The sequence below is a fragment of the Sturnira hondurensis genome, unplaced genomic scaffold (genome assembly GCF_014824575.4).
Source record: "Sturnira hondurensis isolate 20B ecotype Veracruz unplaced genomic scaffold, ASM1482457v3 Scaffold0008196, whole genome shotgun sequence".
In the NCBI taxonomy this organism is placed as follows: Eukaryota; Metazoa; Chordata; class Mammalia; order Chiroptera; family Phyllostomidae; genus Sturnira; species Sturnira hondurensis.
The window spans coordinates 19977759-20002647 of record NW_028080827.1 but is presented as its reverse complement, the minus strand read 5'-3'; the positions used below and the strand labels follow the sequence as shown (position 1 = coordinate 20002647).

The 24889-nt window shown below is 38.3% G+C and overlaps 1 protein-coding gene across 3 annotated transcripts in view; it reads right to left on the bottom strand.

Moving 5' to 3' along the window:
• MAP2K5 (mitogen-activated protein kinase kinase 5) overlaps nucleotides 1-24889 on the bottom strand; it is a 264505-nt gene that overhangs the window by 174933 nt on the left and 64683 nt on the right. For all 3 annotated transcript variants that reach the window (XM_037054215.1, XM_037054214.1, XM_037054213.1), the window contains exon 9: nucleotides 1665-1704. In XM_037054215.1, coding sequence (XP_036910110.1) covers nucleotides 1665-1704 — 40 coding nt within the window. The remainder of the gene's footprint in view (nucleotides 1-1664; nucleotides 1705-24889) is intronic.

Sequence of the window (24889 nt, the reverse complement as noted above, 5' to 3'; positions counted from 1 at the left end):
AGCTACTTGGGTTATTAAAACTGGACTTCATAATGCCGCATAATACATTACAGGTGTTGTACCAGGTGTAGTATGGAAAAAAAACTCAACTACACTGAGTCTTTGCTTTGGTTTAGCCTTACTAAAAGGTATAATCAACTGCAATTTAATTGTTCGGATTCCCAGTTTCTAGATAAAAGATGTAGAAATATATACTACATAAGTGTAAGGGAAAGAGACTAACTCTCCCTGGGAATAGCTAAGAGGGCATCATGGAGGAGATGAACCGTGAAAGGACAGACGGAAATCGGAAGAGGAGCAATGGCAATCCTTGTACAAAGGCTTCCTGGTGAGGCAGAGGACACACGCTTTGGAATCAAACGGATTTTGTTTTAAGTCCTGGCCCTGGCTGTTTCAACTGTGTTATCTTGAACAGTTCAGCTTTCTGAGTCTCAGTCCTCTCAAATCTAAAATGCACAGGCCAACTCTGCAGTTTTTAAGGATTAAAGATAATAGTTATATGACAACATCTAGCATAGTAACTGGCATACAGTAGTCACACAAAAAATAACAGCTCTCATTATTAAGGGTTTAGAGACGAGAGATACAGGGCGTGACAAAAGGTCACAGACAGGTAATGCAGAGGGCGTGGCTGTAAAGCAGGAAGGGGCTGATCTGAAGAGGACCTGGCCCGTTCCTGGGGTGAGGCACAAAGCAGGCCTAACCAGCCCGTTAGCTAAGAACCCAGGGTTAGAGGGTCAGAAGTGGGGTTCTGTGGAACCCGAGGAAGCCCAGGGTTCAGCCAGAAGCACAGTTCAAGAGAGCCCATTGGGAAAATCTCAGATAAAATGAGAGGAAGATGAAGCTCTGACAGCCAATGCCAGAGATATTAAGCCACAAGTGTCAGGGCAGGACCGGGATGCTGGAGCATGGCAGGGATGAGGTGCAGAGCACAAACGGGGTAGCAGCAGGCGAGGAGTATCTTAGGTAACGGCCGGAACATCCATGAGGTACGTGCAGCTCGACTGCTGGTGGGTGCGGTGCTGGGCTATTTCGGAATCTGGTAGAGGGTCAGACATCTTAGGTTTTACGATGTACAAGATGAGGGATGGGGCTGGGTGCCAAGACAGTGACGTGGTCAGACCTGTGATTCAATTTCTCAACTCTGGTTGCAGAGGCAAGGGGCACAGGAGAAGAAAAAGATCAAAGCACAATGATGAAATTGTTAAAAGAAGTCCAGGTATGGAGTAGGTGAGCCTGATACAAGGCCCAGGCAATGAGGATGAGAATAGAAAGAAAGTGACAAATGGACGCATTTCAGGAAAAATTTCTGACAGGTTATGGTTACTTAGAAGATGTAGGAGATAAAAGAAAAAAAGGAGTGAATAACTACTAAGGTTCTGATCTGCAAGACAAAGACAGTGATGCCACTTGGCAGGAAACAGAGAAAGAAGTGGAGGCAACAGTGATGAGAAGACTCACCAATGCTAAGTTGCTACTTAAAACATCTTCAGGAGCCTGAATGTTACAAAAGTGCCACAGCTTCCGCCACCTACCAGCCAAACCTGAAACTGTTTCCTTTCCTTTTCATGACCGCCTGTGACTCAAGCTAAATGTAGAGAAGTGGGAGGGGTGTAGAAGCACCAAGAATGTCATGAATTTCATGGAATTTACACACCACTTACCTTTACAGCTAGCGTTTTCCCACTTGGGACATGATATGCTCTATGGGAAGAAAGAACAATAACAAAATTACTTGAGATCACTAAACAACCTAGACGATAGTTAAGAACATAAGTGCAAATCTGAACACATCTATAGCAGTGGGATGTGTGACTCTTCCAAAGAATACTAATAACATCAGTAATTTACATTTCTATTGAACTCAATGGTTTACAAAATGATTCATTACACATTACCTTAAAATAACCCTCTAAGGTAATACTGGCATTATTCTCCTTTTATGGATGAGAACTTTGAAGCATAGAAAAGTTAAGCAGTTTGCCTAACAGCACAAAGTCAGTAAGTGGCAGAACGACACTTCAAATCCAGGTCTTCTGGCTCTATTTCCTCTACAACACACTGTCAGTGCCACTGAGAGTGTGGGAGTGCAGGAGCGTGTCAGTGTGCGAGTGTGCGAGTGTGTTTGGAGCATAAGCGTTTGTCTATGCTAAGCACTAGACAAAGCCTTACAAAATGGTAGGTTTTCCTTTTATTTCAATTATACATACAAATCAACTATATTCCCACATTTCATCAAAATAATATGGAATTAGCTATAGCTTAAGATATAAATTCATATAAGAAGTCACAGATTTGTAAGATTCAAATATGTGGTTCATCCTTTCCTAAAACTGGCATCTCTTAATATTTAAAAAGCTTCAGAAGAGAGAAAAGCTCAAGTGGTGAGATACAGTGAAATAACTACAATTTAAGTCAAGAAGTATGAATACATTCATTCATAAAACGGAGAATAAGGTTTGTAGAAGTAAATGCCATTATTTCATCAAGACCTTTTGTGTTCAATGAAATGTGTGGCCTTTCATACATGTACTTCAAGGACTACCCATTCTGACCATTATCCAGAAACAATCGGCCTCATATAAAAAATTCAGAATGAAGCACGCAACACGAACAGGCACTGTTACTGCACGTCCATGAGAGCATGAAAAAACAAATTATTTTGGAAGAATTCAAGTCTCGCTCCACAGAAGATTCTGCACGTTAGCTGAGAGCTGATTGTCCTTCCTCTCACCTGGCTAGTGGTAAGTGGTGAGGGGCAGGAACGTGAAGAGGAATGTCATTCAGCTTGCCAGGAACTCCCCATCCTCAGAGGCCAAGTTACAAAATTTTACCAGGTTTCCAATTTCTACTACTAAGCAGTAAATTTTACTTGGTAGTAAAAATTGCTCATTTATTTTATTATTTTTAGAGCTCTCATTGACATGTAACATTATCTTAATTTCAGATATATAACAATGATTTGATATTTATATATGTATATTGCAAACGAATCACCCCAACATGTCTAGTTAACAACCATCACCTTACATGATTACAAAAATATATATATGCATTCCATTATTATCAAATGAAAACATTTTCTGTTGTTTTGGCAGAAGTATTTGTGTGGTTATTCTAACAAATTTTTAAAAGAGCTTTATTGAAATATAATTATATATGATGAAGTTCACTTGTTTTAAGTGTGTGATTCAATGATTTTTAGTAAATTCACAGAACTGTGCAATCACTGACAAGTATTTTTAAAGTGACAGACTTATGGATGTAATTTAGTTATTAAGAACCTACAAGGACTTATAACTTTTCACATACAATGTTACAAATTCAGGTAAGACTAGGAAAAACATGTAAATGTATGTAAGTATCTATATATGACTGCTATAAAAATTCATTCTGCTTTTCCTTCTTGAGAGGACAAAGTTGAGCCAATTTTGGAAGGTAAACTCAACCTTTATTTTATTAATTATAGAGAAATTATATCTCATTTAAAGGAAAAAGCAAGATTATAAAATTTGGCAACTGTTCACTTTACCAGAGTTCTTTAATCTGTAAAAGAATCTACAGACTTTCTCTAAATATCAACTTCCCTAGTGTACATAAATACTATTAAGTTTATAAAACTTATTTAAAAATTTTTATACTTTATATGAAGTGATGTTTTATAAGTGGAACCCCAATATGATAAAGGGTTTAGAACAAATTACCACTTACTTCACTATCTATGTTAACATCAGATTTACAACATGAAACCACATTTTCAGGTTATGATTTGATTCATTACATACCCGGATTCATGTTAATAAAGTGATATATAAAGACATACGCTGTGTTTTCCTCAGTGCCTGGCAGAGAAGTTGTTGGACTAAGCTAATCTGAAATGTGATTCGAAGGAATTTAGCAACTTTATTCCATGTAAATATAGGTAATATAGTATGTAAAATTTAATAATGATATGTTATTTTCCCTCTTATATACCACAGACTCCCCCAATTTCAATTGTTAAAAACAGTCTGTATTAGAATCACTAACCAAAGACTCAAATGTGAAGACCAACAACTGAATGCAGACACAAGGACTCAAAACTCATAAAAAGAACAGTGCTGTTACTTTGGACAACACCCTGGACTTTTGAGACCAATAGCAGCGATAAGTAAATGATCAGCAGACAGTCTAATATGTATACCCCATGCTCAACGGTTTGGTAACTTAATTAGCTTGTCAAGAAAGCTGATCTCTTTTCCAAAAGAAAGGTCTCTTATTTCCAAGTGATATACAAGGGGAGGCTTGATGATTTAATTATGATGCACGCTAATTCATCCATGGAATTTGGGGTTCGATTTCGAGCTACAAAGATGCTGTGTGGTTTGGTTTACAGTGCAATGACAGTACCGATTTAACATTTAATCATCGAGGAGAAGTGGATGACAAAGGCAATGCCAGGTATGAGTGGAGTGTGCCCCTTAACTTTGCAAATGGCATTCCACCTGGAGAAAAGGAATTTGTTTACTTGCAACGGATACTGCATCTCAATAGTCTTGACCTTCTGCAACACATTAACTGTAAAGTGATTAATGAAGTTTGAACGGAGGCTCTGGTTACACCAAAAGACAACTATACACCTTTGCATCCTTTTAATTAACAGCTAACACTTCAAATTAGTTTGCTGTTGCCACAGTAATTACCTGTCCCAATGAGTGCATGGAGAAAGCAATGCATGAGATATTTTCAGTGCTTAGTCTTGAGTGCTCCATTTTGCTTGAGACCAGCACAGACTTTCAGGAAATATTCCCGGCCCTTAGAACTAAGCACGCAACACCACACTTCAAGATGGCAAAAGCTAGTACACTGGTATAATTTTTTGAGTATTTAAAATAAAAAAGAGCCCAGCAAAAGAGAACACTTATCACTCATACTTTCTTTTTTCATTTGGAACAATTGGTTCCAGATGACTGACAAAAATGGTGATGTCAACTGTTAATTCTACCAGAGGATAGAAATCAGAAAAGTCACTGAGCTAGTAGGAAATAAGGAGACTTGTTGGGTCTAATCCTTTCCTTTTACACTGGAAACATCCAAAACCCAGGTTTAAAACACTTGTCTAAACTCACACACTAGTCTGAGACTGGAACTGTGGCAGAATATATATATTTTAGTACCCAAAGGAATCATATAGTAATGTTTCAGGTTTCTTGTGTTTTAAACAGGGGAACTCATAATTCAAAACTCACAGAGGTGTGGCCTACTTCAATCAGGTGAAGGACCACCATACTTGACCCTCTTCAGACAATGAAGTATCCCGCAGTCACTGCCGACCTGCCTGGGCAGGCAGAGCGAAGAAGGGTGGAGGCTCTGAAGTCACTGCCTGGGTTCCGATCCCAGCTCTGCCTCTTCCTAATAATGTAAACCTGGACTATTAGTAAACCTCACTCTTCTCAGTTGTCTCAAGTCTGGAATGGGGAAATCGGTTCCCGCATTACAGAGTTGTGAGGATTCAGTGAGGTAACATAGGTAAAGTGTTGAAGACAGGGCTGGCGTGCATTATATTTTAAGAAACTGGAAGTGTTTAGGGTAGCTAGGTGTTCTGAGAGTAGAAACTACTGGAACAGACTAACAGCAAGTTAGCTCTAACAATGAAGACTTTGCCAGTCTTCAGGCATTTGCCAGGCAAATGGCTGCAACATATTTATTAAGAAAAACCAGTAGAATTACTTCTGTTGAACTGACTTTGAGGACAAAGAATTAAAATAGCCATCTGACATGTGGTGGTTACACCACGATTCCAGTTCTAGACTTCTCACTGTGCTTCTCTCGTGCCCGCTGCTGTAACTTACTTACGTTGTGGACAGATGTGATCAGGGCCACATTTGCTGAGGTGCCGTCTCAGCAGAAATCCACCTACAGTGGCCATGGCTAAATAAGCCCCTTACATTTTTCATTCTTCTTGGGTTAAATGAATAGGAAAAACATAAGTCACCCTAAAAAGAATCCACATACCTTCCTTTAGTATACAGTTGACTCTTGAACAGAATGTAGTGGGGATGCCTACCCACTGCATGGTCGAAAATCCAAGCATAACTTCTGACTTTCCGAAAACTCAACCACCCTCAGTATCTGAGGGAGACTGGTCCTGGTGCCTCCACAGATACCAAAATCCACGGATGCTCAAGCCCATGCATGAAATGGTATGGAACAATGCATCTAGTCAGTCCTTCACATCTTTGGACTCCCAATTGTGGATTAAATATGGTACAGGTATTTGCTGGGGGAAAAAATCTACATATAAGTGGAGCCACAGAGTTCAAACTAGTGTTGTTCAAGGGTCAACTCACAAACTATAAAACTTTGAGGCCTCTCCTAAGCCTTGAGATTTTAGTAGCTCTGTTATAACTCCTAGAGTACAATGCAGAAATACTGCTCATCGGGTCTGTCTCCCATACTTGGCATAACTATCACATTTGATTATATATTTTTATGCTTTGTACAAGTCCTGGCCCATGGTAGGCACTCTCTATGTAATAAACATTCAACAAATGATTATTACTTCTGGATGAAACAGAAACATGCCACTTGGATGGTATTTTACAAGGAAATTCTACACACATTTAATTAATTCCATAATATTATGAACAGGATTTATTTTTCCCTCAGCTTTACTGAGATATAACTGATATGTAACATGAGCAGGAGTTATTATCACCACCCCCACCTGGGTATATTTCTAACTGCGGAATCAAAAGTCCTTACAAGGACGTCGGGATCTAGACCTCAGTCAGCTCACCAATCCCTCCTCCCGCTGGTCTCCCTGAGACACAACGCTCACTTTGTTCCACCAAACGCGGTCCTCCGCAGGCCTGAACCACTCGGCTTGCTCCACCCCTACCTTCAAGTCCAGTGTTATCTCTTTGACTGTGCTATATGAAACAGTTCGTTCTCTCGTTCTTCAGTCTTTATAGAGTTCATCAACATCTAATTTATTACTTGTTTCCTACCACTAGAAAGCAGGCTCTATGAAAACATGGACTTTCATTGTTTTTTCTTTTGTTCACTGCTATATCTCCAGTGTCTGAAACTGTGCTGGACACATTTTTTAAACATTTGTTGATTGAATGAATAAATTTCCTTAATTGCTACAGGTTTATTTTTCTTAAGACAGTTTTAAAATTTTCTAGAAAACTGGCCATTTTCTGTTTTCAAATTTCTTGTTATAAACTTATTCATAGTACCCTCTTATTTTTAAAATCTCTGCTCTGTCTAGAAGTACGCCCCTCTCCCCCACCAGTTTTATTGAGATACAATTGACATACATTACTGTGTAAGTTTAAGGTGTACAGCATAGCGGTTTGAACTATACACATTATAAAATGATTACCATTATCAGTGTAGTTAGCATCCATCATCTCATACAGCTACAATAAAAAGAGACAGCAAAACAAGAAAAAGCATTTGCATTGTGAAGAGAAATCTTAGGATTTACTCTAACACCTTTTCTCTGCCACACAGCTGTGCAGTGTTAACTCTGCTCATCATGCTGTCCCTCACACCCTGTACTTACTCATCTTATAACTGAAGGTTTGTGCTTTTTGACCACCTTTCTCCTATTCCCCCTTTCTTCCCCTCTGCCTTTTTTAATACTAATTTGTGTGTGTGTGTGTGTGTGGGTGTGTGTGTGTCTTTTCTCTTATACTTGATCAGTTTTTCCTAGAAATCAGCTTTTGGGTTTCTTGAATTTTAATTTCATTAATATTTTTTTCTGTAGTATTTCTTTCTTCCCACTTCCTTCAGGTTTAACCCCCCTCTCCTTTTAAAAATTTTCTTCAGGTGGCTGCTGAGCCTATTAATATTGTTTCTTTTCTAATGTATGTACAAAAAACTATCCCTTAAGTAAGACTTTGGCTGCATCCATGAATTTTCATATACAGTATTTTTTTATTCTTCAATTGTAAATATTTTTATTTCCATTATGATGCATTTTATGACTTGTAAGTTATTTATATGTGTGTATTCTAATTTCCAATTGTATAAGGGGTTTAACTTATTGATTTCTAAACTAATTGTATTACAGTCAGAAAAAGCGACCTAAATGTTACAGAGAGAATTACAGGAAAACTTGACAAACCCATAGACAAAGTGGGAGAATGTTTCTCAGTAATCAATAGATCAATCAGATCAAAATTAATAAGGTATAGAAGATCTTAACATCACAATTAACAGGCTAGTCACTGATCCTATATGAACCTCTTTGTCAATCAAACTGAGAATATCCATTATTTCCAGGTATATAAAATTTATTTTTTTTAAAAACTATGGCACAAAGCAGGTCAATAAAGTATGTAACACACAGGTCACTTTTTCTGACTATGATATATGTCAGGCAGTGGAAGTGCAATGAAAATTAAAGCTAAGGATATAGAGAGTGACCAAGATTACAGGTATGCTTTTTTATATTAGGGTGGGAGGTCCAGGGATGCCTCTCTCAGCAGGTGACACGTGAACAGTAAAGGGGCACAACATCTACATATCTGGAGACAGAGGAGATAGTGTGTTCAGAGGTCCCAATGTGGAAGTGTGTGTTTGATGTGTATGGAAGTAGAATAAGCAAGGGGGGTAGTTGTACGAGATGAGGTTAGAAAGGAAGTGGGAGGCCAGACTGTGTAGTGCCATTTAGACCAATGTGAAGACTTTGACTATTATTCACAGCGACATGAGAGCTATGGTGAGAGGAAGGAAAGCTCATACATATTTTAGAAAGATTGTTTTGGTTGCTGGGTAAAGAGAACACACCGTAGGAAAGTAAGGATAGAAACTGGAAGACTAATTGGCAGGCTACTGTAATAATCCCAGCAAGAGATGCCAGAGGTTGGGAATAGGGGGGCAGGAAAAGAGTGGTGAGAGGTGGTTGGCTTCTTAAAATTATTGTGAGGAAGAGCCAACTACATTTGAGGATAAATCTGGTGTTATGAGAGAAAATGGAGGATTACCAGTGACTGTAAAGTTTTTGCAACAAGCAACTTGAAGAACAGAGTTTCCATTTACTGAGAGTGGAAGAACAGTAAAAGGAGCAGGTTTCAGAGGAAATCAGGAGTTCAGTTTTACCTGAATTCTGAAATGCCTAAAAGACATATAACTGGTAAGTAGATGGATATAAGCCTAAAGTTCAGGACTGAGGACAGGACATCATCAACAGAAGACGCTACGTAAAGCCACAGAACTAGAAAAGCTCTCTTGGGACTTATATCAAATAGAGAAAAGGTCTGAAGACTGGACTTGAGGACTCCAAATTCAGAACTCAGGAAGATGAGAAGGAACCAGTAAAGGATATGAGAAGGTGCAGACAGGAAGCCAGCAACAGAACCCTGAGAACAGTGTCCCTCAGGCCCTGAATGTTGGCTGGTGCTGTGTTATGGTTCCCATACTGCTGAGTGCATTACCTTGCAGAGAGCGGGTATTCAAGAAACATGTGGGAGATCCAAGATAGCAGAGGAGTGAGTGGAAGCTACACTAACATCCTCACAGGACTAATCTGGAATTGCAACTAAACTGTAGAGAAAGTATCCAGAATAACCAAATGAATAAGAAGCTTATAACCACGGACAGACAGAAGAAACCAGTTCACCACAACGTGACTGGTATGCAGTGCAGAGAAGATGCGAGAGGGCTGGCTGGGTTCCCACAGGCAGCAGCTGAAGTGCTGCAGGGATATTTTGATGCCCGGGTGGGGGTTCCCCCTGAGAAGTGTGGGGATTAAACTCCAAGCTGAGCTCACAGCCTACAGCACCAGAGCCGGAAGGAACCCAGATAACACCCCCCTGTGAAAAGCAGCAGGGTTTCTGTCTGCCTGGGAGAAATGGCTGGAGATACAGACAGCCTCTTAAAGGGCCAACACGCAAAATTTCTTTTGCATATATATGATGCCTCCAAGAGACCCAAACAGATGGAAATATATTCACAGACTAAAAGTAAAGGTTGGAAAAAGATATTTCATGCAAATGGAAGAGAATAAAAAAGCTGGGGTAGCAGTACTCGTAACTGGCAAAATAGACTTTAAAACAAATGCTATACTAAGAGACAAAGAAGGACACTACATAATGATAGAGGGAACAATCCAACAAGAGGATATACCCTAGTAAATAGTCATGCATCCAACACAGGAGCATCTAGATATGCAAAACAAATCCTGATGGACATAAAAAAAGAGATTGATAGAAATACAGTGATAGTTGCGGATTTTAACACCCCATTGACTTCACTGGATAGATCTTCAAGGCAGAAGATCAACAAGGAGACACTGGCCTTAAATGACACACTAGTCAAATGGATTTCATTGATATCTTCAGAGCATTTCACCCCAAAGCAGCATAATATACATACTCTTCGAGTGCAAATGGATGTTTTCTAAGATAAACCACATGTTGGGACACAAAACAAGTCTCAATAAATATAAGATTGAAATCATATCAAACATCTTCTCTGACAACAATGCTCTGAAATTAAAAATCCATCACAAGAACAATGAAAAACACACAAAGACATGGAAGCTAAATAACATGTTATTAAACAATGAATGGGTCAACAATAAGATCAAGGAAGAAATCAAAAGATACTTTGAAACAAATAAAAATGAGGATACAACAATTCAAAACTCTGTGGGACACTGGGAAAGTAATCCTGAGAGGGAAATTCATAGCATTACAGGCCTATCTTTCAAAAAAAAGGAAAAAGCTCAAACAAACAATCTAACTTCACAGTTAAAGGAAATTTAAAAAGAACAACAAACAAAGACCAACATGAACAGAAGAAATAAAGATCAAAGCAGAAATATATGAAATAGAGTCTAAAAAATGATACACAATATCAATGAATACAAGAGCTAATTCTTTGAAAAGATAAACAAGATTGACAAATTTTAACCAGATTTATCAAGAAAAAAAGAGAAAGGAACCAAATAAATAAAATAAAAAATGAAAGAGAGAAATAACAATTGACACCAAAGACATACAAAGGATTGTAAGAAAATATTATGAGCAAATATACTAACAAACTGGACAACCTAGATGAAATGAGTAAATTCCTAGAAACATACAGTCCAAAAGTAAATGAGGAATAATCAGAGTCTGAATAGACAGATTACATCTGATGAAATTGAAGCAGCAATAAAAAAAACTACCAATAAACAAATGCCCTGGACCAGAGGGCTATACAGCTGAATTTTACCAAACATCCCAAGACCTAATGCCTCTCCTTCTCAAGCTATTTCACAAAAATCAAAGTAGGGAAGGTTCTCAAACTCATTTCACAAGGCCAGCATCACCCTAATTCCAAAACCAGATAAAGACACTACAAAGAAACAAAATTATAAGCCAATATCTCTCATGAGCATAGATGCTAAAATCCTCATCAAAATATTAGCAAACTGAATACGGCAATGCATCATAAAGATCATGCACCATGATCTACTGGGATTTACTCCGGGAATGCAAGGTTGGCACAACATTTGCAAATCAATAAATGTGATTCACCACATAAATAAAATGAAGGATAACAACTACATGATCATATCAATAACTGTAGAAAAAGCTTTTGATAAAATTCAGCACCCATTTATGATAAAAACCCTCAGGAAAATGGGAACAGAGGGAACATACCTAAACATAATAAAGGCCATTTATGACAAACCCACTGTCAGCATCATACTCAACGGGCAAAAACTACAAGCGTTCCCTTTAAGATCAGGAACAAGACAGGGATGTCCACTTTCACCTTTCTTATTTAACATAGTACTAGAAGTCATAGCCACAGCAATCAGACAAGAAGAAGAAATAAAAGTCATCTAAGTTGGAAAGGAAGTAAGATTGTCTTTATTTGCAGATGACATGATATTGTACATAGAGAACCCCAAAAATTCCACCAAGAAACTACCAGAACTGCTAAATGAATGCAGCAAAATAGCAGAATACAAATTAATATCCAGAAATCAGTTGCTTTTCTATATGCCAATAATGAACTAACAGGAAAGGAAATCAAGAAAACAGCAGAATTCATAATTCCTTCAAAAAGAATAAAATACCTAGAAATAAACCTAACCAATAATGTTAAAGACCTGTACATGTAAAATTATAAGACACTGAGAAATGGAGGAAGATACAAAGAAATGGAAGCACATACTGTGTTCATGGATAGGAAGAATTACCATCATTAAAATGTCCATACTACCCAAAACAATCTACAGAGTCAATGCAATTCCTATCAAGATTCCAATGATGTATTTCACAGAGCTAGAACAATCCCACATAAGGTCCTGCACAGCAACAGCGATCCTGAGAAAGAAGAACAAAGTTGGAGGAATCACACTACCCAGTATCAAACTGTACTACAAAGCCATAGTAATCAAAACAGCCTGGTACTGGCATAAAAACAGACATAGAGATCAATGGAAAAGAACAGAGAGCCCAGAAATAAACCCACACCTTTATAGTCAATATTCAACAGAGGAGGCAGACACACACAATGGGGTGAATATAGTTTATTCAATAAATGGTGTTGGGAAAATTGGACAAATAAGTGCAGAAAAATGAAACTAGGCCACCTTCTTACATTACACACAAGAAAAAATTAAAAATGGTTCAAAGACTTAAATGTTAGACCCCAAACCATGAAAATCCTAGAAGAAAACACAGGCAGCAAACTCTCAGATTTCTACTGCTTATAGAAATGTTTTGTTGGCTATTATCTTCCCAGGAAGGGAAAGAAAAGAAAAAAGTAAACAAATGGGACTGCATCAAACTGAAAACTTTTTGCACAGCAAAGGAAAACATCAACAAAAGAAAAAGACAACACACAGAATGGGAGAAAATATCTGCTGATACATTGATAAAGGGTTAATATCCAAAATTTAGAAAGTACTTACAAAACTCAACACCAAAAAACCAACCTCATTAAAAAATGGGCAAGTGACCTGAATAGACACTTTTCCAAAAAGGACATACAGATGGCCAATACACATCTGAAAAGATGCTCAATGTCACTGATCATTAGAGAGATGCAAATTATAATCACAATGAGATACCATCTCACACCTGTCAGAATAGCTATAATCAATAAGTCAACAAACAGCAAGTGCTGGCGAGGATGTGGAGAAAGGGGAACCCTTGTGCAGTGTTGCTGGGAATGCAGACTGGTGCCGCCACTGTGCAAAGCAGTATGGAAATAGCCTCCCAAATTAAACATGGATCTGCCTTTTGACCCAGCGATCCCACTTCTAGGAATACAACTGAAGGAACCCAAAACACTAATTCAGAAGAACCAGAAGCACTCCTGTGTTCACTGCAGTATTACTTACAATCACTAAGTTATGGAAGCAGCCAAAGTGTCCATCTGTAGATGAGTGGATAAAACAACTATGGGACATTTACACAGTGGAATTCTACTTGGCCATAAAAAAGACAATTTTACCCTTGACAACAGTATGGATGGACCTAGAGAACATTATGCTAAACGAAATAATCCAGTCAGAGAAAGACAAATACCATATGATTTCACTCATATCTATAATCTAATGAACAAACTGAACTAATGAGCAAAACAGAGACAGACTCATAGATGGAGAGCAGATGACAGCTAGTAGGGGGCAGTTACATGGTGGAGAGATTGAGCAATAAGGAAAAAAGATTCATGGACAAGGACAAGAGTGTGGTGATTGCTGGGGACAGGGAGGTATAAGGGGATTAAATGGTAATAGAAAAATACAATAAAGATTAAATTTAAAAAAAAGAAAACACGTGACTGATTTAATTTAAAAGTACTGCTTGGGGACAAATAAAACTGAGTCTAATACCTGCTGAAATTTCGAATACAGGTCTAGTACAATACATAAAAGCTAGAGGATATGCTCACCTTCAATCATGTAAATATGAGAACTTTTTAAAAGATGTATCATTCCAAAGAATACACTGAATTTCTTTAAGAATCTTTAAAAATAAGAAAGCAAGGAAAATAAATTTTTAGAAGTCCCACATTCCCACAGGACATAAGGGAGAAACCACCTGCATTCACATTCCGACATCTGGCCCCCACACAACTTTATGTCATGCGTAAATCAATTGCATCTGTATTTTACAATGTTTATGGAAAGTATTTATGCTTAGAATTTCAAATTCTAGGAGAACCAAAAAATATGAATCGTCCCAGCTGACTCCTGTTCACAAAATAAATAACCTAGAGCTGATCATATATTTTCTGATAAAGCTTGTACAATCTCAAACAATTAAATTAGGCATCTAATTTCTTTGGTGCTATTCTGCATGTTAATTTCCAAACATTCTAATCAAGTTACTTTAAATTATGAGCAGAAGTAATTTATAATAGGGAGTATGTATGACTCTCTAGTGATTGTAAGGTAGAATGTGATTTAAGAATAGAGGGGCTGACCTATGATCCAAATGTAAATATTTCATATTTCAGCATAAATGATAATGATATGTCGTAAACATCAATTTGTTGGCAAAATGGTCATCACAATGAGTAGGGAAACACCTTTCCCTGCTTTGCTTCTTGGAGCAAGAACCTCAAGGGTGACTGCATGTGTGACGACTTTCGATCCCAATGGCAAAACGAGAATGCCGGAACACCGTCCTGGGAAGGGAGCGGGGCGTTCATTCACATGCCATGTGGAAGAAATGCCACCGACTTGAGTTCTGCTTCTCACATAACATACTTGGGGGAAGGTTCGTGAAAAGAGGGACGCAATTACTGTACAAACTATTTACAGAGTGCTATCAATTGTTGGACAATTCTCTAAATGAATGGGAAACCTAGAAAAAATAATCCAGTTACTAAAATGGTGAAAGGAATAGTTCGGAGCTGGCTTAAGAAATAACCAGTAATTAGAAAGGAATGGTCTTATTCTAGGTAAGCAGGAAAGAATGTAATGTTTGTTTATTTTGCTCCCTGGGTCTCTTAGAGAACAGGTCCGAGGCAAGAAAGACGGTAAGCAAAGGCTGTTTAAAAGTACATAGAAGTTACAAATGCATTTTTTGCACTATTGGCTTGCTTCAGAGATAGTAATGGCTCTCCTAAGTGATAAAATCAGTTCTCTGTTTTTCATGCAAAAATTTGACAGCCTGTGAATTCCCTGATTCTCTGTTCTCGGAATGCCAGGCAGGATGTCCACTAGAGGCAGGGCAAAAGGCAGGGCAAAAGGCAGGGCAAAGGAAAGGAGACAAGGTCAAAGAGAAACCTCTCTCTGAGATCGGATTCGTTGTGACAAAGGGGTTTGACTGGGAGTAGAGAAACCATAGTTGAAAATAAAATGTCTGACTAGTTATCCATTTTAATTATTTATGCAATTCTTAATTTTCGTTAGCATGGAAAGAGTTGGCCATATTGAGATTTAATTATTAAATCTACTTCCTTATTACAAAGATACGGTATTCAGTAAAGCCAGTATGATATAAGATCACTGGTTTCCATACTTACAGATGCTGTTTTCTTGCTTGTAAGATCACATTTTATTTCCCCCCCAAAAAGTAACTGATTTTATGCAAACTTAGAATAACCAATGAACGTCTTCTTCCATTCCAACACTTTATAGCCTTGGCACAAAAGAAAATTAAAACAAAAAGAAAGGGGATGATAGATATTAAAAGACTAAATGCACCACTAGGAGATAAATACCCAGCATGAGGTGATACGTTAAAAAAAATGACTGTTATTCTATCACAGTTGTCCCATTTTTCTCCCTTTGCCCTCCTCCACCCAGCCCACCTCCCCTGCTCCCACAGTCAATCCCCACATTGTTGTCCATGTCTATGTCTCATTCATCAGAGGTGATACATTTTGAGTCTCCTACTTAAAGTAAGGAACCTGAGAGTCAGCTGTATTACATTTTACCAAAAGATTAGAAGAAGGCTGAGCAATTCTGAAGTCTACACCAAACCAACAGTATCTTTCTTTGCCTTATAAAAGTGCATAAATGCTTGTGAGTATATACATACACATGTAAACAAAACAAAAACCTTTTGTTATCTTCTGAGATTAATTAACACCCCCATGTCATCTTTTAATGCAACAACATGTTTTCAGTAACTGAATGCAAACTAGCTGTGGTTCAGTTAATGAAAAACTTGTTTTATTGCTTTGATCGTTTTAGAGATTTGTTCTCTTTGCAGGTTTCTTTGGGGTGGATTTTACCAATATGTTACACACTAAAATAGCCATCCACAAAATTCAAATAGTTGCAGGGAAATCAACACTGACAGTTGTTGCCTTCCATAATAGATAAACACATTAGCCAGGCTCTAGCTGTTAAAATAGGAAACCCAGAGCAAACAGCAGTTGTAGAAAGATGCTTTTATGTAGACTGCGCTAGTTCAAATAACAGTCTATGCCAACCTTCCTTTTGCATAAAAAACCCATTACAGATGCTTGACTATTGACTGCAAAATCATTTGTTGTCAAACAACACCCCTCCCCCCCCGCCCCTGCAGATAGTTTAAGTGTTAAACCAAACTAAGTTACAGGTATCAACAACTCTCTCAAGGTGGTGATCATACTTAGGGCCTACAAACCAACCCGACATGGGATAGGAGGGAGGAACTTGGCTGGGTTAGAAAAATTTCCAATCAGAGGAAAGCTACTATAACTCTCCATTTTACCATGTCTTCTTCTTTTTGTTTCCTCTGGTTATATGCCCCTTTTTACTCCCACACCTGTCTCAAAGTTAATGTGGTCATCACTGCCTACATATTTCTTCCATAAACTGATGGGCCTGGTTCAAGCCTTCAACACTCCCCATACCAACTAGAGTCTAAATATATGGTCTAAATACTATATATTAAGGAAGCTACCATCACAGTGATCCCTTAATCAAAGGTTCTGAAAAAATGTAATGGGAAAAACAGAGATGAGAAATAAAAGCCTGAAGAATGAAAGAAAGAAATGGAGGAGTTAGGCAATACACGTAGGGAAAATAGGAATACTTGAGGATTAACTAGTTAGGCAATTTTCCTCCTGAAATGTTTTCATTTCAATGTAACCTCTGCTCACAGTTTCTTGGGGAAAAGCCAATAACATATCACTTTCCAAAATCAGGTACAAAAATGTCTTTTTCAAAATGCTTCTGCCCTGGCTGGTGTGGCTCAGTGGACTGAGTGCCAGCCTGTAAACCAAAGGATCTCCAGTTCAGCTCCCAGTTGGGGCACAAGCCTCAGTTGCAGGCCAGGACCCCAGTTGGGGGGCACATGACAGGCAACCACACACTGATGTTTCTCTCCTTTTTCTCCCTTCTTTACCCTCTCTCCAAGCATTTTTAAAATAAATAAAATCTTTAAAAAAACACTTCCTTCTACTAATAATATTCTATTGTGCTTTATAGTTTATAAAACAAATTGTTAAAGGGAGAGGCTACTTGATTTGCAAAATCATGTATAGGGTAGATATTCTTATTACCCCCACTCGGTAGGTAAGGAAAGGAAGATATTAACAACTGCTTCAGGATTCTTATCTGATAAGCATGGGAGTGGGAAGTAGGTTCAAGTTCTCTGTAGCCAAATCCAATGCCTGTCCCCATAAGCCCCTGTGAACATATAAACTGGCTGCTTCTAGATCCTCTGACTCCAGTTGTCTTCAAGGTTCTCTGGATATGGTCAGTGCTGATTTTTAAAAAGCAATAGGAAGAATCGATTGAGTGACTCACTTTTCAGAGTTGCATTAACTTTTTCAGGCCACAAGAGTACAATTTACTAAATTACCTCTCCTAGAACACTAAATAGGACCCTAGTGGGTCAAAGAGTAAATGCACCTCTGAAAAGTGAGCCATTTATTCCCTTCTTCCCTGTAGTACCAGACGTAATATGTCCCCTATGACAGAAATATTAACCCATTTCCATTAAAAACTCAAGAAATTGTCCCACACCAGAGAAAATGAGTATGAGGAAGCTTCCCTGGGGAAAAAAAGGAACAATCTCTCTTCTATAACCCTGCCCACAATATTGCTGAAAAGTCAACATGTAATTATATGAAAATACTTGTTTTTCAAAATTCATTAGAGATTCATTTTAATCCAGACCTCAAAACAGAAAAATTTAAATTCAAAGCTAATGGTGTTCAGGGGAGAGATGCATGGGATATTGTGAAGGCTGGTCTCATCCTGCACTGCAGTATGTGAAAACTAAGCTCAAGCATTCATCTTGTTTATGAAATACGTTACACAATCACAAACAGCTGTTCTTTCATATATCTCATTATAGTACAGCTTATCCCTTGCCTGAAAAAAAATTTCCTTGTCTCACAAGTAAGTATATTATTACTTCTCACCTCTATAAAGGTAAAATACGCTGAACACATTTTCGAGTTGCCTTTAGAAATAGCTACTGAGTTAACATTTGCGAGATACCTTAACAAAGCCAAACTAAGTTTTCAGCATTGTTAGTCCCTTACTCTTCTGTAAGATGGCTATGCAATGAAAATAAGACAACTTTAATTTAAGAATCATCCAGCTTCTAATTAAACTGCCATAGGCAGCTGGTTGGATAAGTTTTAATCAGTTTCAATCACCTATTGATTGGTATACTGAAGCCTAAAAATTAAAAGTAAAAGATGATCGGGGAATTGCCCCATCTCAGAACAACAGTAGAGGCCCCTGTAAATAACTCCTCTTTTAACCATCAGCTAAATGAACACTTCGATGCTGCAGTACAAAGTCTTCTGCAAAATTACTTTAACTAACAAGCAGAAATTTATCAGCTTCAGCCAAAATCAATGCTGAAATCAATTTGAACACTGGTTGTGTCTAAAGGGGCTCATTGGCAATTTAGGGAAATTACACCATGTAAATGCCTGTGCTTTAATTGAAGAGTTTCATCAACTAGGCTGTGATTGCTGTCCATTCATTTATTTACTTTCGCTGCAGCTACCATTCTGCAAAGGAATAGCTTTTGTCAGGCTGAAGAGAGGCACTTTATCTTCATTTTGTGCACTTTTGTGCACAACAGGCTTCACGAAATGGGCATATCATGACTGGGGTCAAAACGAACCAGAAAGGGCTATTTCTTTTAACTTAAAAACTGAACACTCAAACTGCCATTGTAACTTCCACCATCTGGGAATAGTCATATTTAAACCCCAAAACAAGAAGGAATTTGAGTGACTTCCCTGCACAGGGCACTGTGCCTCTATGTTGAGGAGATATATTTTGGGCAACAAATGTAAAGTATTTGGATTCTAAATGCAATTACACAATTTTTTTTGAGATACCTTTAATGACTTCCAAAAATACATAAATTATATTAGAACATCCTCTTCAAAAATTAACCAAAATTTTACTTTACAGCCTCTGCGATTAGTCAAGAAAAGGTAGTGTTTTCCAATCCATTCAAGAGATTAAGGCTTAACAATGTCACACACATTTTTAAAGCAAGATTAATGGGAAGACAGAGGAAGCAGGGTCTGTGTCGGAGAAAGAAACCTAACTTCCTTACAAAAACCAGCAGCCAAAGCACCAACAAGATTCCAATGGTTTAAATACACAAAAATAACACTTTCAAAATCATAAGCAATGAAAAAACCCAAAGATATAATCTCTGGAGAATCACACAGTGAAGAGACTTTTTTTTTAAAGATTTTATTTATTTTTCTTTAGAGGGGAAGGGAAGGAGAGAGGGAGAGAAATATCAATGTATGGTTGCCTCTGGTGTGTCCCCTGTCGGGAACTGGCCTGCAACCCAGGCATGTACCCTGACTGGGAATCAAACTGTGATCATGTGATTCACAGGCCCGCGCTCAATCCATTGAGCTACACCAGCCAGGGCTTGAAGAGACATTTTTGATGTCGGATTGAGTCAGTTACTTCAAATGTTACAAGTTCCAGGGAAGGAGGAAAGAAGAAAGATAGCTGGCTTGTTCATATGGGTCATCTGTAAGGTATAAGCACCCAGCACAAAAAAATAAAAAGTGTAACTGTAGTTATACTTTGCTAGAAAATGCCAGCAGAAATCCTTACGCTTGCACATAGTCTGCTTATCTTAGCTCTCCTCCCAGAACCAAAATGTAGGAAGGGATTAAGAAATAAGAAAGTATTGCATTTCAGTGGTGATGCCTACTGCACCCAGCTCCAGTCTGTGCTGCTGGGGGATTGGCCCTGGGCAGGTTAGGCCGCCAGTGTGGAAGAGGAGGTGCAGCCACCAGGACTCTGAGCACCGCCTGTGCTCTGACTGTGCGCAGGCAGGCGGGTCTGGGGACATTTTACTGGGGTTTCCCCGGGAAGCAGGGCAATTTTTCATTTGCCCTTTTGGCCTCTTACCCCAGCTGTTAGCCTATGCAACACTAAGAATACCTTAAAACCAAGTTAAAAGGAAGAAGAAATAAGTGGTGTCAGAAACTTAATTTGGTATATATATGTACTTGTGGTAAAAATTTATTCTAAATGTTATCTGATACATCTACCTACCACTAAATTTTTCCCACCAGTCTAAAGTTTCAGTAGCTATACATTTTATTGCTGAGAAATGTAAATATATATTTTTCATAGTTTTTAGATAACTTTTCTGAAAAATTAATTATGGTTTAATCAGAGCTTTATGTTTATTGACTAAGTATATTGTTACATTTTGCTGCTACAGTTAGCAGTCGTACTAGAATCAGTATGTCTGAGAACCTTATACAATACATATTTTCCAAATACACTAAGCTTGTTAAAATGCTATATTGATTACGGCCTAAAGCAAGTTCTAATTTTGTCTGAACGGTTTTTATTTCATTATTTGAACTCACCAAAAAAACCCCACTAACTCTGCTTTTAGAAATAATATTGTACATTTTTTCTTTTGTAATACTGACAAGAAACAGTATAAAAATTTTAGAGTCAAGAGGATAACAGAACACCAAGTCACATTTAAAACTAAATTAATATTAAAATAACTTTATGGTTAATATCTACAGCCTAAGTCTTTATTGCTATTTCTCCTCTAATTTAGTAATCTACTCCTCCTATTTAATGTTAGTGCACAAATCAGAACCTAAACATATTTCACTCCAGTAAGGCAGCAATTTAATGGAAACATGGTCTCCTATATCAAAGTAACCAACAACAGAGCAATGAAAAAAACTGTGGCAGAAAGTTATACACAGTAAATGCCTTTTGGACTTTCCAGTGAATTATTTTCCAAAAAACCAATTTAAGTAAATACCCCAGATGCTACGGTATACAAATATTTGCTTGTGCTATATGCCAACCAAAAGACTACAATTTTCTAACACAGACTGTGAAACTGCTAAAAAAATTAATATGCCTTATAAATCAAGAAATGTACTACCTCCAGTAGCACAACCATACAATTAATCTCAGTATGTAATTATTAAATTCTAGATTTTGAAAGTAAAGAGACCCAAAGGGTAAACCAAATAACAAGTTGCAACAATTCTATTAGCCAAGGAATGGTTGTTTTAACATTTACTAAAAAGTCTCCAAAATTAACAACTGGAGATGGCCCGTCACAGAGTTGCAGAATTATATATTAATTTGTATGTTATGCTCAAACGTAATCTGGGTTAAAGACTGGGAAACTCAAGACAGTGAAACAGAAAGCCCTGGCTCGAGAAGTAGTCTCAAGTCCTGACCAAGGCGTCAGAAGACCTAGTTTTTCCTTTCCTCTCCAGCTTTCATATTAAGGTAAAATTGACAAATAAAAACAATATATATTTAACGCGCACAACTTGGTGTTCGCTACTGAGTGCTAGTCTTGATTTGACTTGGGCATGCCACTCAACCCTTCCAAGCCTTGTCTTCTTCACTGGTGAATGAAAAGGGGGGTTGGTAACCAGACTGGCCAGGCCTTCTCAGTGCAGGCTCAGCAAGGTCTACAAGATCCAGCAGGGCCAGGCCTTGCCCATATCACTGCTCTCCCCCGAACCCACACGACTCCAGCCACGCTGGCCTAGACACACACTCACACTCATCTTAGGGTTTTTGCCAAGAACGGATTCCTTCTTCCAGGAAGGCTCTTTTCCCGGATTTCTCTGTGACCGGCTCCTTCCTGTCCTCAGGTCTCAGCTCAAATATCACTGCCAATAAGCCTTGCTGAGCACTTTACATTCTTTCTTTTTTTTAAATTGTCACCTGAGGACATTTTTTCATTAATTTTAGAGAAAGAGGAATAAGGGGAGGAAAGGAAAGAGAAACATCAATGTGAGAAAGAAGTAACCACTGGCTGGTGCCCACACCGGGGATCGAATCGTCAACCTTTTGGATATGGGACAATGCTCCAACTAACTAAGCCACAGTGGCCAGGGCCCCATTTTACATTCTTCATAGCACTTGCAAAGTCTGGTATCATCTTTCTTAGGTATTCATTTCCTTAATTATTGCCTGTTTACCCCACTAGTGTGAGTCCAGGAGCACAGAGAACTTGTCTGTCTTGTTCACTAATGAATTGCACATGCTTGGGAGAGTCCTTCACACAGAGAAACCCTCAGTAGGTATTTGTTCAATGAATAAATTAATCTACAGTAAGACAAAATTTAAAAGAACAAAACCAAGCAACACCTGACATAATATTTTTATGGTAGCTGAATGCTGAATTTGGTTTTGGAGCTTCAGACTAGAGCGTGACCTCTGTAGCCAGGTCGTGTCTGGGTCAAAGTGGGGTTCTTTCCTCAGCAGTTCAGCACAGAGCCACGGCGTTCTGCCTGAGGTAGGAGAATTCGCCCTCCCAGAATGAATGGGCACTTTGTGTCCATCTTTGCTTAGCTTGTGAGGAATCTGCTTCTGCGGGTAAATTCCTAAAACACTAAGTGCCTGCAGTAGGTGAGGAGCAGTGCTGTGAGTCCTGTGAAGATGTCCCCTCATGATCTGGACACAACCCACACTTAACCTATGCACAGGCCTTCTCCATCCTCTAGACACAGGTCCAGTGAGAGCCAGCTGTCCCCAGCAGCCAACACGCTGCCCTCCACACAGCTTGTGCTCAGAACATGACCACCCAACAAAAGAATGATGGAGGGTTGGACAGACACAATTCTCAGACCCCCTTATTCTCTCCATGCTCCGTTAGGTGGCCTCTGAACTACCCACATCTCTGTGCGAGCTTAGTACTCAGAACCAGACACTTCTGAATCTGAAAGTGGCATACTGCAAGATGTTATACCCTCCTAACGCAGCCAAAGAATAGATTTCAAATGGAAGCTAGATCTCTTCCACCCCATAAAAACAGAAGTAGTCTCATGTTTTTATCCGCTCACAACTACTTCTGCTGGGGACTTTAAATGTCTTTATAAAGTGAGTATTTTTTAAAAGTAATTTTTGAGAGAGATGAAAAAGGAGCTGAGGGGCGGAGAAGGAGAGAGAGGGAGAGAGAGAGAGAGACATGGACTCATTGCTCCGCCTATCCACGCATTCACGGGTTGCTCCTTGCACGTGCCCTGGCCAGGGATAGAACCTGCAACCCTGATGCATCAGGGCGCTACTCCAATCACATAAGCCACCCAGCCAGGGCAAGAAGACATTTTTTAAAAAAATAAAGTATTAGAAGATATTAGGAGTCTTGTCACTTTAAAACTATTTTTCCCTGAAAGGAGATGGCATTGAAATACTTAGATTCAGCAAATTCATACTTAAAATATTACTATAATGTATTGATTTTTACCAGACTCAATTGACTGAAAAGTTGTTTATATAGCAATATTGGCCAAAACAATATACTAGAACAATTTCGTTATCCATAGTAATCAAGTGCATTTCTGAAGTATAATTATACTGTCATAAAAATAAAGCCAAGACACGCTTTTCCAAGTAATAAAACAATAGGGGCTATAAAATAAGAAGAAGAAAAGCCTAAATAAATGAGATTTTTTAAAATGAAATTTAGTGTCTTTCAAAAACACCATCACCTCTTCTTCCTTCCCTTCAGCCAAGGTTAGCAGAAAATGATCAATACTTCAATCTCAATAAACTATTTCAATAATAGTTAATTCGGGTGGAAACAGAGTTTGAAAATCTCTGCTCAGCGACCTGTGACATCCTGTCATGTTGCTTGGATGCCAATAATCCATCATTGCAATAATGGATGCGAGTGTGTGTGAAGCTATAGGAAAGTGGAGGGGGAAGTAAAGGTGGGAGAAGTATAGAGAATCATGAGCTTAAGTTCATTCTTTAGATTCTAATCAATACGGTACATATTGTTATAGGAAACAAACCTATAACAGTGAGTGCTGAGAGAGGGAGAGAGGAAAGCATACATAATTAATTTTATTTGACAAGCACTCATTGATTTTTCTGGAAATATTAATATCCTAGCTTGTCACATGATACTATAATGCAATCTAGCCATATATAAGTATTTAATTTTGCATCAAGACGATGTCTTGTTTGCTTGTTAAAAATATGATCTCAGCTACCAGGAAAACGCTCTTCATTTGATTGAAAATTTAAAGTTAAAATAAATCAAATCATCATCTTACTCTTGGGTCAATATTAAGACCATTTAAAAAGTACTCTTAATTTACAAGATGCACTTCAAAGAAAACACGTACAGTGCTGGGGGTGGCGGTCCTGCCGCAGTCAGCAGAGAAGCTGGAATGGGACCTGCTGCTGCTCAGGCTGGCAGCTCAGGGTCGGCTGGTTCAAGAAGAAGTGGGAGTTTTCTGGGTACTTTGTGATTCGACACAGGTTCCACCAAGGACTCTTTTCACTATGCTTCCCCTTAGGATTCCTATGATTTGGAACTTGCTGTTTATTCAACAGCATTAATTAGACAATAATGTATTTTCTCATTTTACATAACTGGTCACCAGAGGTTCTAATTTTCATAAAATATACCATTTAACTGATATAATTCTAGGTCCGAATACAAAGGCAATGTTTTACTCAGCCTGGACAGTCACACCACAGGGGCGGAACACA